The 18,822-nt window shown below is 31.5% G+C and overlaps 1 protein-coding gene and 1 long non-coding RNA gene across 2 annotated transcripts in view; one reads left to right on the forward strand and one right to left on the reverse strand.

Annotated features, from left to right (window-relative positions):
- Positions 1–18,651, forward strand: part of LOC127730970 (uncharacterized) — a 64,191-nt gene extending 45,540 nt beyond the window's left edge. Inside the window, exons 14-20 of the mRNA XM_052239656.1 lie at positions 3,197–3,292; positions 4,020–4,202; positions 6,647–6,704; positions 7,958–8,096; positions 13,227–13,378; positions 15,050–15,106; positions 17,048–18,651. Coding sequence (XP_052095616.1) covers positions 3,197–3,292; positions 4,020–4,202; positions 6,647–6,704; positions 7,958–8,096; positions 13,227–13,378; positions 15,050–15,106; positions 17,048–17,225 — 863 coding nt within the window. The 3' untranslated portion in view covers positions 17,226–18,651. The remainder of the gene's footprint in view (positions 1–3,196; positions 3,293–4,019; positions 4,203–6,646; positions 6,705–7,957; positions 8,097–13,226; positions 13,379–15,049; positions 15,107–17,047) is intronic.
- LOC127734675 (uncharacterized) overlaps positions 1–18,678 on the reverse strand; it is a 60,138-nt gene extending 41,460 nt beyond the window's left edge. Inside the window, exon 1 of the long non-coding RNA XR_007997706.1 lies at positions 18,645–18,678. This is a non-coding gene — a long non-coding RNA (uncharacterized LOC127734675). The remainder of the gene's footprint in view (positions 1–18,644) is intronic.
- Positions 18,679–18,822: the final 144 nt, after the last annotated feature.

Consider the following 18,822-nt stretch of genomic DNA (forward strand, 5'->3'; position numbering starts at 1 on the left):
CCAGCAGAGCATTTTATTACATTTTGAACTACTTCTAGAGAACCACTGAATGAAATGAAACCAAACAAGGCATGAATGTTCCTTATGAGGTGCTGACCAAGTGTTGTTACTTTGAAGCCAATCCATCACCCAAGATGGCCGCCAGCAGGGGACTTAGTTTAACATAGGACCCTATGGGAAATACATACAAATGTCTTCTTTTAGAGAACCACTGAATGGAATGAAACCAAACATGGCATGAATGTTCCTTATGAGGTGCTGACCAAGTGTTGTTACTTTGAATCCGATCCATCGTCCAAGATGGCCACCAGTGGGGGACTTAGTTTAACATAGGACCCTATGGGAAATACATACAAATGTCTTCTTTTAGAGAACCACTGAATGGAATGAAATCAAACATGGCATGAATGTTTCTTATGAGGTGCTGACCGAGTGTTGTTACTTTGAAGCCAATCCATCATCCAAGATGGCCACCAGCGGGGGACTTAGTTTAACATAGGACCCTATGGGAAATACATACAAATGTCTTCTTTTAGAGAACCACTGAATGGAATGAAACCAAACATGGCATGAATGTTCCTTATGAGGTGCTGACCAAGTGTTGTTACTTTGAAGCTGATCCATAATCCAAGATGGCCATCTGCGGGGGACTTAGTTTAACATAGGACCCTATAGGAAATACATACAAATGTCTTCTTTTAGAGATCCACTGAATGGAATGAAACCAAACATGGCATGAATGTTCCATTTGATGTGCTGACCAAGTGTTGTTACTTTGAAGCCGATCCATCATCCAAGATGGCCGCCAGTGGGGGGACTTAATTTAACATAGGACCCTATGGGAAATACATACGAATGTCTTCTTTTAGAGAACCACTGAATGGAATGAAACCAAACATGGCATGAATGTTTCTTATGAGGTGCTGATGAAGTGTTGCTACTTTGTTGCTGATTTACTGTTCAAGATGGCCACCAGGATTTTTTTTATTAAATTACAGGGCCAATATTAAACCAAATTTGGCCTCACTCATTATTAGGGTATCTGTTATGATTTTAATCTATTTTAACATGATTTCCAAAACCAAAGTAGAATCAGGTGAGCGACACAGGCTCTTGAGAGCCTCAACTTTTATGACATAAAAATATGAAATTCAGAAGAAACCCAAAAAAATTTGACGTCATAATTAATAAAATGAATTTTGACCAATCATTTTCCAAGAACAAAGTTTTTTCTAGAGATGAGTCATGAGAAATATTTTTCTCACACCTATCAAGAAATGTAAAAAAAGCATGAAAATTAGAAAAATACGTTTTTACTTTCATCACTCACCAACAGTACTGAATACTTATAACTGAGGTATCATCAATGAGCCAACTTGTTAGTAACTGTTTTGAAGACAGGGTATCTAAATAGGGATTGTTTTTACAGGAATACATTTAGAACTGGAAAAGTGTACATGTAATGGAATATTGATCTCATAAACCTCACATTTTTGTTTTAATCATATGAAATATTGTGAATGACTTTGAACTGTTTCTTTGTTCTATCTGGACAATTAAAAAATACCAACCAGAAGTCCTGACCTTATGACCATTTTAGAAGCCCTGTGTTATAGGTCAACTATATTTGTTGTATAGAATCATTAAATACAAATTTGTCTGATATGGTTAATTTGAAATTAACCTCATTTTTGTTTCACCTTGACATAGTAGAAAAAGAGAAACTTGGGTGTGCTGTTTCTGGCAACGGTAGTGGCAACGGTGGTGGCAGCAGCGGCAGGAACAATGTTTTATTCTGTGATAATGTCAGTTTTAGTGGGAACCACTAGTGTTAGGTCAATGGTATTTGGTATGTAGATGTATTACCTTTGACACGTCTCATTTCCATAGAGATTATTTGTCCCTGCCCCCTTAGTCATGGTCTGTTGACTGAATGTTTTGCTTAGTTTAAATGTTTAGATTTGTGCTTTGTTCAGTTTATTTAAAAGATGAACCACTAATGTTAAGTCAATAATATTTTGTGTGCATTTCTTTTAGCATTTGCAAGTCTCATTTACATGAAGATAATATGGTCTGCTCCCTCATCATGGTTTGTTGACTTTAAAACTTTTGCATAGCTTATATGTTTAAGTTTGTGCTTAGGTTAGTTAAAAGGGAACCCCTTATAATAAGTCAATGGTGTGTGATATGCAGTTTTATAAGCATTAGCATTTCTCATTTCCATGAAGGCTATTTTGCCCTACACCTTCCATCTTTGTTCTACTTGGAATGTTTTGCGTAGTTGACATATTTAAATATTGCTGTTTTGATTTCAACATTTGTATTATACTATCAAAATTACAATACATAAAGGCGAGACATATCTCTGTGTCAACAGTTTATTGTGGATAAGTGAATGATTTTAAATTTCTGTGATATCATATGTTTAGTAAGACCTGGAGTCTTGACCTGAAGGACTTTCAACATAAAATTTAGTCTTCAGTAAAGAAGGTCAGAAATTTCAACTGGTCCCTTTTTGTTTGTTTATATTCGCATACAACCTTAAATTGAAGTTACAAATGCAAATATGATATAACGTCACAGTACCCAAATTGCACCCATTTAGCAAAAATAGCAGCACCACTAAAAGCCAACTTTTAAAAATGAGCAATTAAAACATGTTACAGGCATCCATTTCATAAAATAATTAACAGTAAGCATGGACTATTGTCAAATTGCTCTAAAGATTTGGAGAAATAAAACAAAACATTAGTTATTCGATTTTTACGGATGTGAATTTAAGCATGAAAGCAATTTGGGTACTCCTCATTACAGAATCATTGATTGTAGGTCGGTTCACACCCATTTTTCTGTGATTCAATATGGATTCAAAATAAAATTAGTGGATATGTATAGTACATAAGGATACATCTACAAAATAAACACAGAATGGAAACTTTTATCTGGATCATAAATAAATGTAGGTGAAAAGACTGTCAAAATAGGTGCAATTTGGATACCCTCACTTTAAAGGTATTAAATTCACTTACAGACAAAAAATTCTAGAACTAAAAAATACTTTAAGACAGATAATTGTCAAACATATGAACTATTTTTTTCTGTCTTAAATGAGACTATTTAAATGAAGAAAATAAAACAGTAATGAATTATAGGATGCCTTTCATTTGTGCTTACTGATGTATATAGTTTATTTCAGGGGCCCAGGATGAGTCAAGGATCTGTAAGTACTACAACCTTGGTGATTGTTGGAGAGGAGACCGGTGTCCTTACAGACATGTGGAAGTAACATCAGGTAAAAATTGGGTCACCCAGGTATATGGAAAAAACAGACAAATTAGTTATTGAAAACAATACAACATAGTTAATTACATAAATGATATTAATATAATTTAAACAATGGATCCTGCTTTTAGTTTTAAAGGCACTTTCTTTGGCCATAATGCCACCGCATAGAACATTTTTGAGAGTATTATAAATTTATCCTTAATAACCTGATATCCGTATGAGACTATGTCCCCTGTCCCCTCATTCATTGTCCATTGCCTGAATCTTTTGAATAGTGATGCAAGTTTGAGATAAGATCAGTTAATTTAAAGAAGATGACCAACTTATGAAAGTCAATGATTTTTGGTATGAAGTTGTATTAGCTTTGGCATATTTCTTTAGATTATTTCGGCCCACCATATCAACCATTGCTCATTGACTTGGAACTTCTGCAAAGTTTAAATGTTAAAGTTTGTGATTAGTTAAGTTGAAAGGGGTACCACTTATGAATATTTTGCATAGTTTAAATGTTAATGATTATTGCAATTTTGATTTGAACATTTGAGTTCAACTTTAAAAATCATACAGGTGAAGCATATCTCTGTGTCAACAATTTATTTAGATAAAACTGCATTCTGAGGTCATCCTTGCTTTAATTATTAATTCTTTGACATGTTGAGTCAGTAGGCATAAACACCAAGGTAGTGGTCAAGGCTTCATGGATCCTGGGCTAATGTAAATTTTTTTTTTTTCAGATGGTGTCACATTAGATCAAGAACTGGTATATGGAGCTGTGGATGAGTATTATATGGAGAAGATTCTGCCAGAACCAGGAACATGGGTAGCTGTAGAGGTCACCACTGTGCTAAACCCTGGTCATTTCTATGTCTCACTGCCTTTTGGAAAGTCAGCTATTGACAACTTGAAAGAAAAAGATGGTAAGAATAAAACGCTATTTAGACATACTCCAGATCAAATAGTATATTATTTCTGTTGTTTGCTTGTTCTGGCTACTTAAAGTAGTTAAAATTAAATTCTCTGATAGGAAATCAGCCTATATTTTACACAGTGTCGTGTGTGAAAATCTTCCAATAACTGAAAGCAACGATTTTAGTTCTGATTTGATCAGATGGGAAAACATTTATGGTTTTCAATTGATGCTTAAGTACAATATACCATACATAGTTAAGATGTGATCATATAGGAAAATAGCTATGGTTTCTAATTGATGCTTAAGTACTATATACCATACATAGTTAATAATTGTTCAGATGGGAAAACATCCTTGGTTTACAATTGATGCTTTTGAAAGTACTCTATACCATACAAAGTTTAGATAAGCACCTATGGATTATAATTAATGTTTAAGTACTATAGACCATACAAAGTTTAGATAAACACCTATGGATTATAATTAATGTTTATTACTCTATACCATACAAAGTTTAAATAAACACCTATGGATTATAACTGTTTAAGTACTATAGACCATACATAGTTCAGATAAACACCTATGGATTATAATTAATGTTTAAGTACTATAGACCATACAAAGTTTAGATAAACACCTATGAATTATAATTAATGTTTAAGTACTATAGACCATACAAAGTTTAGATAAACACCTATGGATTATAATTAATGTTTAAGTACTATAGACCATACAAAGTTTAGATAAACACCTATGGATTATAACTGTTTAAGTACTATAGACCATATAAAGTTTAGATAAACACCTATGGATTATAATTAATGTTTATTACTCGATACCATACAAAGTTTAGATAAACACCTATGGATTATAACTGTTTAAGTACTATAGACCATATAAAGTTTAGATAAACACCTATGAATTATAATTAATGTTTAAGTACTATAGACCATACAAAGTTCAGATAAACACCTATGGATTATAATTAATGTTTAAGTACTATAGACCATACAAAGTTTAGATAAACACCTATGAATTATAATTAATGTTTAAGAACTATAGACCATACAAAGTTTAGATAAACACCTATGGATTATAATTAATGTTTAAGTACTATAGACCATACAAAGTTTAGATAAACACCTATGGATTATAATTAATGTTTATTACTCTATACCATACAAAGTTTAAATAAACACCTATGGATTATAACTGTTTAAGTACTATAGACCATATAAAGTTTAGATAAACACCTATGAATTATAATTAATGTTTAAGTACTATAGACCATACATAGTTCAGATAAACACCTATGGATTATAATTAATGTTTAAGTACTATAGACCATACAAAGTTTAGATAAACACCTATGAATTATAATTAATGTTTAAGTACTATAGACCATACAAAGTTTAGATAAACACCTATGGATTATAATTAATGTTTAAGTACTATAGACCATACAAAGTTTAGATAAACACCTATGGATTATAACTGTTTAAGAACTATAGACCATATAAAGTTTAGATAAACACCTATGGATTATAATTAATGTTTATTACTCGATACCATACAAAGTTTAGATAAACACCTATGGATTATAACTGTTTAAGTACTATAGACCATATAAAGTTTAGATAAACACCTATGAATTATAATTAATGTTTAAGTACTATAGACCATACAAAGTTCAGATAAACACCTATGGATTATAATTAATGTTTAAGTACTATAGACCATACAAAGTTTAGATAAACACCTATGAATTATAATTAATGTTTAAGAACTATAGACCATACAAAGTTTAGATAAACACCTATGGATTATAATTAATGTTTAAGTACTATAGACCATACAAAGTTTAGATAAACACCTATAAATTATAATTAATGTTTAAGTACTATAGACCATGCAAAGTTTAGATAAACACCTATGGATTATAATTAATGTTTAAGTACTATAGACCATACTTATTTAAAATTTAATCAAACAGGAACACATCTATGGTGTACTCCATACGATACATAGTTTAGATTTGAACATTCAGATGAAATTTGATTAAGTAACTGATTGCTTTTTATTGATAAAAATATTTGTTGATAAGTTAAAAAAAGTTTTTACAGCCCCAGACTTTAAGATTTGTATGTGATGAAAGGTATTATTACCAAGCAAATGTTTATACATGTACATATTTAAGTCTTTTCAGATCTGCTGGGCCGTTGTTATTCCACATAGAATATTTTGTTAGTTGTGGTATACTTTGCACAACATTGCATGAAATTTTTGCCAGAATATGTAATAAATGTGTGCGAAGTTGTAGCAAATGTATTGTCAAGATTTATATAATACCTTTGATGCATTTCTTTCAGATTTTGTTTTATATTTCACATCTTCTTATGACTATATATTGTTTTGATACAAAATATTTCACCAATAAATTATTTATTACAGAAATAGACAAAAAGGATGATTGGCAAATGAATTTTGATCAGCTGATATCAGAGATGCAGTAAGTATAATACATTCGATTGCAGATACAACGTTACCCTCCGTAGTTACCGTACTATGCTGAGCAGGGGTATAAAAATGCTGGATTACCAGAATTAAGTCCCACTTACGGACTCAAATATTTAAAGTTGTGCTTCAAAATCGCTGTTTGCTAAGTCTAATGTTCATGCTCATGTGCATTGGTCCACACGTTTTATCTGTGGGTGTATGTAGTAGTTTACTCAAGCCATCCCTGTAAGAGAATTCCTATGCATTGATCATTTGTAGTTGTGCCATCTGTTATTTTAACAATAATCTTAAAGATAAAAGCATATACTGTTCTATTTATATTTTCTACAGTTGCAAACATTCCAGTTTAAAAAGTTTCTTACAAGTAGACCTAAAGGTCACAGCTTTCAGCTAGAGTTATTACCCTTTGACCAGTGTGAAGTGGTAATATTCACACAATGTGAATTTTTTTTACACATGCTGTTATTTTTACAAGCCAGTAGCAGTATCTCTGAACCAGAAAATTAATTTTAAATGTCTTTATTCATTGTAGTACATGAAAACAAAACAGTTACTGCTACATGTATATATATATAAGTACGTCTAAACAAGTGACAACTCTACGACAGATCCATCCATTGGATCACCAGTGAAGGTGATACAGGGCTGAAAACACATATTATATTCAAAATTACTCTAACTATCAGCACAACAATGTTAAATCTGCAAATTTGCAGTACATGATATATTAGGCGTGAAGATGGAATTGATTGCAGATTAGCTAAATTATCTGTCGAAAAGGATCGTAAGATGCAGTCACAGAATTAGTCATAGAGTTATCACTTGTTTAGACGTACTTATCAAATATTTATTTCTGTGACTGCATCTTACGATCCTTTACGACAGATAATTTAGCTAATCTGCAATTAATTCCATCTTCATGCCTAATATATCATGTACTGTGTTACAACTCTAGATTCTACTGACGAGGAAAGGTAACACTAGGCCACCAAAAGCTGAATTGTAGTTCAGTCTAGGTGGCCAAGTGGTCTAGAGTGCTGGACACAGTGCAGGTGGTGTTGTCACGATATCCCAATAGCATGAGTTCGAATCCTGGCGAGGGAAGAACAAAAAATTGCTTCCGCAAATTTGCAGATTTAACATGATTGTGCTGATATTTAGAATAATTATATATATATAAATTTACTTTAATAAAATGAAAACTTCAGTTATAATTGGAATACAGCATGCATTTACATTTCTTAGGGAGGAGTATAGTAAGGGAAGTCATAATGAAGACACAACAGTTGACAAAGCACCAGGAGAAATAGTAGCTGCTAAGTTTACATCAGATGGAAAATGGTACAGAGCACGGGTTCTCATTGTCGAGGAAAATAGGCTGAGAGTAAGTTCTAAAAACAATAAAAAACCTGATATCATATAGCAGAAGATTATCAAAAATTTTTATGTCCAGCCTAGGATAGTAGGGAGGAACCTGATTCTTTCTGGTCTATGCGTCCATCCAATATCAGGTTAATGTTTTAATTTAATGTAGTATCCAGATGTTCATTATTATGTCAACTTTTAAAAATTCATACCAATTTAGGATAGTGCAAGCATGGTATACTAGGAACACATTCTTGATTATTTGCCCCAGCCACTTGCGCTTTGTGGGAAATAGTAATATTATAGACGACTTTAGAATTGGTTCAATTTCCTGTTAATATCCTACGTCACAATGCTTACATTGTATGTTATTCTGTCGACGTTAGAACTGATTGTTCAATGACGTCATTTACTCAGATTGACCTCGGGTCAACCAGTGTAACTCATTCATAAAAAACAACTCGAGATTGGTGCATTCTATCTGTCTATTTAAAAGGCAACAATACTCAGAAACCATTTGAGATTTGACAATATTTAGCTCACCTGGCCTTAAAGGCCAAGTGAGCTTTTCTCATCACTTGGTGTCCATTGTCCATTGTCGTCGTTGTCCGTCGTCATCTGTTAACTTTTACTAAAATTCTCCTCTGAAACTGCTGTGCCAAATTTAACCAAACTTGGCCACAATCATCATTGGGGTATCTAGTTTAAAAAATGTGTCCGAAATTTTAATAGATAAACAGAAACTTAAAAAAGCAAAAATGATCAGCAAGACAATACCTACAAATAAGTCAACATGACCAAAATTGTCAGACGACTCCTTATTAGAAATATTGCCCTTTAATGATGATTTTACCCTTTTTTTTTGGCATTTCTACCTAATATTTTAAAAACTACAGAAGATATATAGAAACAATACAAAAGCAAAAATGATCAGCAAGACAAGATCTACAAATGAGCCATAATGGCTGAAATCTTCAAACGACTCGTTTTGGAGATTTTGTCCAAATGATTATTTAAAAAAAAAAATTTTGCATTTTTTGCCTATTATCTTAAAAACTGTAATAGATAAATAGAAACTTGAAAAAGGAAAAATTATCACAACTGTGTCAACATTACTGAAATTGTCTGTCCCCCTTTCATGCTGATTTTTACTAAAAAGTGGCCATTGTTGAAGATGTAGGTGAGTGACATAGACTCTTTAGAGCTTATAGCTACTAAAAAGTGGCCATTGTTGAAGATGCAGGTGAGTGACACAGACTCTTTAGAGCTTATAGCTACTAAAAAGTGGCCATTGTTGAAGATGCAGGTGAGCGACATAAGCTCTTTAGAGCCTCTAGTTTTGATTTACAGTAAATGGCATTCTTACCCTCAGAAAATGTGTTTTGATGATGCAAATATATATATGATTTTTATACCCAAAACTTTTTAGCTCACCTGGCCCAAGGGCCAAGTGAGCTTTTCTCATCACTTGGTGTCCGTCGTCTGTCATCCGTCGTCGTCGTCCATTGTCGTTAGCTTTTTACAAAAATCTTCTCTGAAACCACTGGGCCAAATTTAAGCAAACTTGCCACAATCATCATTAGGGTATATAGTTTAAAAAATGTGTCCGATGACCCCGCCAACCAACCAAGATGGCCGCCATGGCTAAAATAAGAACATAGGGGTAAAATGTAGAATTTGGCTTATATCTCTGAAACCAAAGCATTTAGAGTAAATCTGACATAGGGTAAAACTGATTATCAGGTCAAGATCTATCTGGCCTGAAATTTTCAGACAAATCTGACAACCTGTTGTTTGGTTGCTGCCCCTGAATTGGTAATTTTAAGGAAATTTTGCAGTTTTTGGTTATTATCTTGAATATTATTATAGATAGAGATAAACTGTAAACAGCAATAATGTTCAGCAAAGTAAGATCTACAAATAAGTTGTGTGACCAAAATTGTCAGTCGACCCCTTTAGGAGTTATTGCCCTTAATAGTCAATTTTTAACAATTTTTTGTAAATTTTTGTAATCTTTTACAAAAATCTTCTTCTCTGAAACTACTGAGACAAACTTAACCATACTTGGCCATAATCATTATTAGGGTATCTAGTTTAAAAAATTTGTCAGATGACCCCGCCTTCCAACCATCATGGCCGACTTGGTTAAAAGTAGAACATAGGGGTAAAATGCAGTTTTTGGTTTATATCTCTGAAACTAATTAAAGCATTAAGAGCAAATCTGACAGGTGGCAAAAATGTTCATCAGATTTAGATTTATCTGCCCTGAAATTTTCAGACGAATCCGACAACCCGTTGTTGGGTTGCTGCCCCTGAGTAAGTAATTTTACAAAAATTTTGCAGTTTTTGTTTATTATCTTAGATATCATTATAATATCTAATATCTAATACTATTAATTATGATTTTAACCTTATTTTACATGATTTCCAAAGCATTAGTAAATACAGGTCAAATGCAGGTGAGCGATACAGGCTCTTGAGAGCCTCTAGTTTTTGTAGCAGGCAGTATAAAGTGATGAGGGAGTTTGTCCTTCTGGTCGTCTTTTATATCCCCTACTCATCTGAAACACTTGACTAAACTCTTTGAAACTTTAAAAGAATCTTTCTCTCTTATTATTTCATTTTTCATCTGAATGATATTTGGGGTTAACTTAGTTATGACATGAACTTTAACATCTGTTCTCTATGGTATGCATTTGTATGTACTTCTTCTAAACCTTTAATAAAAGTTTACTGAATCTTCCTCAAAATCTATACCATATAATACCATTGTGCAGTTTTTTTGTTTTTTTATCGAAAGTATTTTTGGGGTTTCCCATAACAGATCATGGTCTTTGCAATTGTTTCTTTTTTTTTATAGATTGTACCCATTTTGATTCTGAAATTCCTCCTAAACCCCAAAACAATAGTATTGAACAAAACTTTACCGTATTATTCCATTGTGCACCTCCTACTTTTTTATCAGAATTATCTTTTGGATTTCATAGACATACCATTTATTTATGTGGTTGGGGAGGGGGAATGTGGCTTTTTCTAGTACCTTTGGATTAAAATGTTGTTTGTAATAATTTTGAGCAGATTCTGTGCTAGGTAGTAATTTAAATAGCCTTTAAGTATGCAAATGCCAGTGTTAGCAAGAATGAGGCAATTGTAAAATGAAATTTTAACATTCTGTATTATTCATAAGTTGGGAAAGGTGATTTTTGATACTGATCTAATTCATGATCAGTTACTTAGGTAAATGACCCATGATTTTATAAATGATGCATGATCCCAAAGGAAATTGACATGATATATGGATGACTGCGAACATTTAATTGAATACCATTCCTTATTATGTTGCCTGATTGTTGATTGGATTTTTTTTTAACTTACAATATATTTCAAAGACTTATTACACAATTTACTTGTAATTGAAACTGTTTAGGTCTAAAGCAGGAAAAGCATTCAAAATAGCTCTGAAAGATGAAAGAGTTCTATGTTGATTGTAACATTATTACCCTACCTGTAAATGAATTTTGTATAATATATGCATGGTTATCTTTAATTGCTTATGTTAGGTATCTCTCCATATTTTCTAATTATATGTAATTAACTGTTTGTTACTTTCATGTCATGCATATTAAATTATTTAGCAAAATTTATCTCTTTTTTTCCCAAAGCTATTTCCATGAATAATTATTTATATTGCATTTTCTGGTTTTTGTCTCACCTGCGCAAAGTAGCAGAAAGCGAGACATAGGGATTGCTTTTATGGCGACGGTATCAACAATTGCTAAGTTTTCTGCTAAAGTTAGTTTGATAGGAACTACTTGTGATCGATCATTGATATTTTGTATGAAGTTGCATTACTTTCAGTTCATATCAGTTTGATGACTATTTTGAGGCCCTGCTCCTGTGACATGCTCCAGTGACTGAATTAATTAGCAATTTTAAATGTTAAGTTTTCCGCTTAAGTTAGTTTGATAGGATCTACATGTGAAAGAGCAACAGTATTTTGTATGAAGTTGCATTACTATCAGTTCATATCAGTTTGACGACTTTTGCAAGGGCCTTCCCCCATAGGTCATGGTCCAGTGACTTTCAATTAATTAGCAATTTTCACTGTTAAGTTTTCTGCTTAAGTCAGTTTGATAAGAACTACTTGTGATAGATCAATGATATTTTATATAAAGTTGCATTACTATCAGTTTGGCGATTATTTTCAGACCCTGCCTACTAGATAATGGTCCAGCGATTGAATTAATGAATCATGTTGCTGTCCATCATATTGTTGTTTTCTGAATCTCTGTGTCAACAGTTTATTTTTGATTATGTAGGTTGAATACCCTCATAGGACGACAGTTGTTTTAGAAGATACTTTGATATTGGAAATGTCTAAATCATCTCCAGACAATATACAATTATGGCCCATAGAAAAGGTGAATATCCAAAATTGTCAACACGAGAAGGTTATTTCACTGAGGGTGCAGCCCGAAGTGAAATAATGTTTTAGGGTTAATAATTTTGGATATTCATCCCTTCTAAGGGGCTACAATTGTTTTATTATACCGAACTAACAGTGGAGGGCCTTTTAAACTATTGAAAAAGCAGTTACCTTACTATAGTAACAAACACAAGTGAAATCACAAGTTGACATTCGAAAATACATTTGTGTCTTAGAATTTCTCGTATGTACAACAAAGGTAGAATCTTTTTGTAAAAAATTAATGGCCCTGAAAAGGACTGTTTAAAAGAAATATCATTGGCACTAGATGCATGTCCAAAGCTTTGTTTCCTCGTCACTCGATGGGCTTCCTGTAACGTGAATGTTTCCTTTTTGTTTACTGACATCTGGGACGTCATTTTCATGGGAAATAACTAGTGTACAAATCAAGAAACTCAAAAGGTTATTCGCCAGTGAATAATAGGGTTATTCACCGCTGGTATTAATTTTCAGGGTTATTCGTCCTTCCTTGTAATTAAATGAAAATTAATTGAATTATTCCATTTCACGTGATTACGTGTAACCCAATAGAATTGTTTATATTATATGTAAGGTATAATAATGGGTGTGGTGCCTTTGGACATGACTTGTTATCTCATGGTCAATGTTTTGATATTTTAATAACATGAACATATCATGCCATGTCTCCATTGTCATTTTCAGGTATTTTTTGTTGATTTTGGAAACCGTGAATGGCTAAGATACAACTGCATAAAATCAATTTTACCAGATTTTCTCCATTTACCTTTCCAAGCTGTAGAATGTTTCCTTATGCACATAGAACCTCTTGGTGCTAAATACAACACAGAATCCAAGTAAGTTATAATTATTCGTATTTTCTGTTTAGCACAAGAACACCTGTCACCTGTTAAGAATAACTAAATATAACTGTTATTTATGGGATTTATTAGGAATAACTAAATATAACTGTTATTTGTGTGATTTATTAGGAATAACTAAATATATCTATTATTTATGGGCTTTATTAGGAATAACTAAATATAACTATTATTTGTGTGATTTATTAGGAATAACTAAATATAACTGTTATTTATGGGATTTATTAGGAATAACTAAATATATCTATTATTTGTGTGATTTATTAGGAATAACTAAATATATCTATTATTTGTGTGATTTATTAGGAATAACTAAATATATCTATTATTTATGGGCTTTATTAGGAATAACTAAATATAACTATTATTTATGTGATTTATTAGGAATAACTAAATATAACTGTTATTTGTGTGATTTATTAGGAATAACTAAATATAACTGTTATTTGTGTGATTTGATTTATTAGGAATAACTAAATATAACTATTATTTATGTGATTTATTAGGAATAACTAAATATAACTGTTATTTATGTGATTTATTAGGAATAACTAAATATAACTATTATTTGTGTGATTTATTAGGAATAACTAAATATAACTATTATTTGTGTGATTTATTAGGAATAACTAAATATAACTATTATTTATGTGATTTATTAGGAATAACTAAATATAACTGTTATTTATGTGATTTATTAGGAATAACTAAATATATCTATTATTTGTGTGATTTATTAGGAATAACTAAATATAACTATTACTTATGTGATTTATTAGGAATAACTAAATATAACTGTTATTTATGTGATTTATTAGGAATAACTAAATATAACTATTATTTGTGTGATTTATTAGGAATAACTAAATATAACTATTATTTGTGTGATTTATTAGGAATAACTAAATATAACTGTTATTTATGTGATTTATTAGGAATAACTAAATATATCTATTATTTGTGTGATTTATTAGGAATAACTAAATATAACTATTACTTATGGGATTTATTAGGAATAACTAAATATAACTATTACTTATGGGATTTATTAGGAATAACTTAAATATAACTATTATTTATGGGATGTATTAGGAATAACTAAATATAACTATTATTTATGTGATGTATTAGGAATAACTAAATATAACTGTTATTTATGTGATGTATTAGGAATAACTAAATATAACTGTTATTTATGTGATTTATTAGGAATAACTAAATATATCTATTATTTGTGTGATTTATTAGGAATAACTAAATATAACTATTACTTATGGGATTTATTAGGAATAACTAAATATAACTATTACTTATGGGATTTATTAGGAATAACTTAAATATAACTATTATTTATGGGATGTATTAGGAATATCTAAATATAACTTATTTATGTGATTTAATACTAGCCACATAGCAATCTCCTTAAAACCCAGTAATTTTTTATGTAATTATTCTATATTCTAAGATTGGCCAGAATTCTGAATTTAAAGGCATATGATAAAATCGTAGATGCATAAATGACTTGCTGAACATGCTAAAAGTATAAAATAACATTTTAATCACCTATAAACATACTTTGAATTCAAATGAAAAAAAACAGCATCTAACAAGAACTTCTATGAACTCTTTAATATGTCTCTTTTACAGGTATCGATTTAAAGAATTGGTTGACAATAAAGTTCTTGTGGCTTTTGTCAAGACAAGGTAAGCAATTGAAGGTATTTTCAATGTATAAGTTATATTATTGTACTTGTTAGCATGCTAACTTCCTCTGGAAGGGTTCATTTTAGATCATGTAGATGGTTTCTGCTTGTCTTCACTTTTTTGTTAATTGGTGTTAAACGCCACTTTCAGCCTTATTTCATGGAGGTCTGTTTTTAGCTCACCTGACCTGAAAGGTCAAGTGAGCTTTTCTCATCACTTTGCGTCCGTCGTCCGTCGTCCGTAAACTTTTACAAAAATCTTCTCCATTTACCTTTCCAAGCTGTAGAATGTTTCCTTATGCACATAGAACCTCTTGGTGCTAAATACAACACAGAATCCAAGTAAGTTTTAATTATTCGTATTTTCTGTTTAGCACAAGAACACCTGTCACCTGTTAAGAATAACTAAATATAACTGTTATTTATGGGAGTTATATTATACCAAAATGGTCAGTTGACCCCTTAAGAAGTTATTGCCCTTTATAGTCAATTTTTAACCATTTTTCGTAAATTTTTGTAATCTTTTACAAAAATCTTCTCCTCTGAAACTACTAAGACAAATTTAACCAAAATTGTCCACAATCATCATTAGGGTATCTAGTTTAAAAAATGTGTCCGATGACCCTCCCCGCAAACCAAGATGGCCGACATGGCAAAAAAATAATACATAGGGTAAAATGCAGTTTTTGGCTCATATCTCTGAAACCAAAGCATTTAGAGCAAATATGATGTTATAAAATTGTTCATTAGGTCAAGATCTATCTGCCCTGAAATTTTCAGACCAATCAGGCAACATGTTGTTGGGTTGCTGCCCCTGAATTGGTAATTTTAAGAAAAATTTGCAGCTTTTGGTTATTATCTTGAATATTATTATAGATAGAGATAAACTGTAAACAGCAATAATGTACAGCAAAGTTAGATCTACAAATAAGTCAACATGACCAAAATTGTCAATTGACCCCTTAAGGAGTTATTGCCCTTTATAGTCAATTTTTTACAATTTTCATAAATTTTGTAAATTTTTGTAAATTTTTACAAAATATTTTCCACTGTAACTACTGGGCCAAGTTCATTATAGATAGAGATAATAGTAAGGAGCAAGAATGTTCAGTAAAGTAAGATCTACAAACACATCACCATCACCAAAACACAATTTTGTCATGAATCCATCTGTGTCCATTGTTTAATATGCACATAGACCACGGTGAGCGACACAGGCTCTTTAGAGCCTCTAGTTTTATTGGTGGAGGAAGCTGTAGTGCCCAGAAAGAACCACTACCTTCGACAGGATACCTGAAAATTCTAGTAGCTTAAGATTAGAGTCAAGCTGGCACATGCAGAGTTACACATCTACCCTTCACTACTTTTTAAATGTTTCCCTTGATTCATATTTCATTTATTTGTAATTTTCATTCCTAAAAATGGATTTATGGGGTCAGGGTTATAAATTAGATGAACTCTTACAAATAGTTTTGTTGAAAATAAATTGCTAATAACAGATGATATATATATGTATATAACTCTCTCTCTTCCAAAAATACTAGAAAACAATCAGATTTGTATGACCTCACCATAAGCGACAGGGGCATTAAGTGTTACACTTGACTTTCCCTCCTTCCGTATTTCTGTCTTTCCATCCGTCCCATTTTTGTTTCAGCACCCTGACAAGTTTGCCCATGCAAATTTGATGAAACTCATACACAATGCTAAGAACTGCAACACACAGACAGTTTGAACTAAGGCAGTGAGTCATTTACTGTACTATGAGTTATGCCCCTTTTTAACTTGGAAAATTGCAAAGCTTAATTGGGGGCATAAGCGTCCTCAGACACATTCTTCTTTTATTGAAACAGATTATTCAGTAGTTTTGTATTAGAAGTGATATATCATTGAGATATGCTATGATTTGTATCTTTATATTGTAAAGTGAATATTTTTTCAGGTCCTTTAATGGTAGTATTTGGGTAGACTTGTATGACACCACAGGTGATGAAGACATTGACATTGCTAAAGTTTTAGTTTCTGACAAATTAGTCCAGGACACTGGATCAACAATGACAACAAGTAGTAAACAAAGTAATCACTCGAGCCAGACCTCACTGATCTTAGTACCAGGATAAACTTGAGCAGGATTACATTTCCGAGTGTGAAGGAACTGACAAACTTCAATTTCTTACTAGTCATTATTGCCTGTTTTTATATATTATTGTATAATTAATTATTTTAGCTCATCTGGCTTAGTTATGCACTACTTGGCATCTATGGTTCTATGACTCCTGGGAACATCTTGTTTTTTTTATATTGTTACAGTTTGATTTCTTTTGGTTTGTATTTTTGTGTTTGTAAAAATATTTGAGTGATTTTCATTCAAGTTTTTTGTTTGTTTAGATTAAACATTTCTCAACATTTTCATTAGAATTGTAAAAAAAACCATATAATAAAATGAATATTTTATATTTTTACCACAAAGAAGTGTGTTTTTTTTTTTGTGTTTTGATATTGACATTTATTTTTGTTGTTTTTTATATTGTTTACTTATATGGTGCTATTTGTATTTTGGTTATGTTACAGTTAAAAACAAAGAGATTATTATAAGTGATTATGTATTATTATATCATCTTAACAGATATTTTTCACTTCAACAAAAAATGGTTGACTGTTTGTATTCTATACATATTTATGAATTGTTCAAATTGTTGTTATCTAAGGAACAACTACTTTAAGTTTTGCTTGTTTAATTTTCTGAATTTTCACTATATCTAGATCTACATATATGGTTTTATACGACTGCAAAAAAGTTTTGGAGTCGTATATTGCTATCATGTCATCGTCGTCGTAAGACATTTTGTTTCTGTACAATAACTTCAGTTTAAGTGTATCGATCTCTATGAAATTTAACCAAAAGGTTCAATACCACAAAAGGAAGGTTGGGATTGTTTTTGGGGGTGATGGTCCCAACCGTTAGGAATTACGGGCCCAAAACAAGCATTTTCTAGTTTCAGGACAATAACTTGTGTATAAGTATTTTGATTGCTCTGAAATTGTACCACAAGGTTCAATACCACAAGTAGAAGGTTGGGATTTATTTTGGGGATAATTGCCATAACTGTTCAGGAATTGGGGGCCAAAAAGGGTCTAAAACAACCATTTTTCTAGTTTTCAGACAACAACTTGAGTTTAAGTGTATGGATGTCTCTTAAATTGTACCACATTTTACAAAAAGCAAAATGTCTTCCAATGTATTTTTTTGGAAAGGGGGTGGGGGGTGCAGGTAATTTTTTTCCTTCAAAATTTAAGAAATTGTCAATTTTCCAAAGAAAAATTGGGGTTCACAATTTATTTTGCTAATTCTTTGTATATAGTCTGAAAACAGATTTACTAAGTATTGCGCTACAGCACAGTGTATAGCACAACAGCAAGAAATCTTCAATTGAATATAAATTCAAATCATATAACCAATTTCAAGTTCTTTGACTACATATATTCTGTGTCAGAAACCTATAATGTGTCAAATATTTAATTACAATCCAAGTTCAGACTTGTATCAAGCTTGAATATTGTGTCCATTTTTGCCCCAACTGTTCATGGTTGGACCTCTGAGGTCGTAGACAGCTGCGCTGCGCTGCGCTGCGCTGCGCTGCGCCATTTAATATTCTCTATGAATTTAATTTGTGAAGAAAAATCTTAAAATAGTATATATAGGCACCAGAATTTTAC

The sequence above is a fragment of the Mytilus californianus genome, unplaced genomic scaffold (assembly GCF_021869535.1).
Source record: "Mytilus californianus isolate M0D057914Y unplaced genomic scaffold, xbMytCali1.0.p SCAF_1, whole genome shotgun sequence".
Lineage (NCBI taxonomy): Eukaryota > Metazoa > Mollusca > Bivalvia > Mytilida > Mytilidae > Mytilus > Mytilus californianus.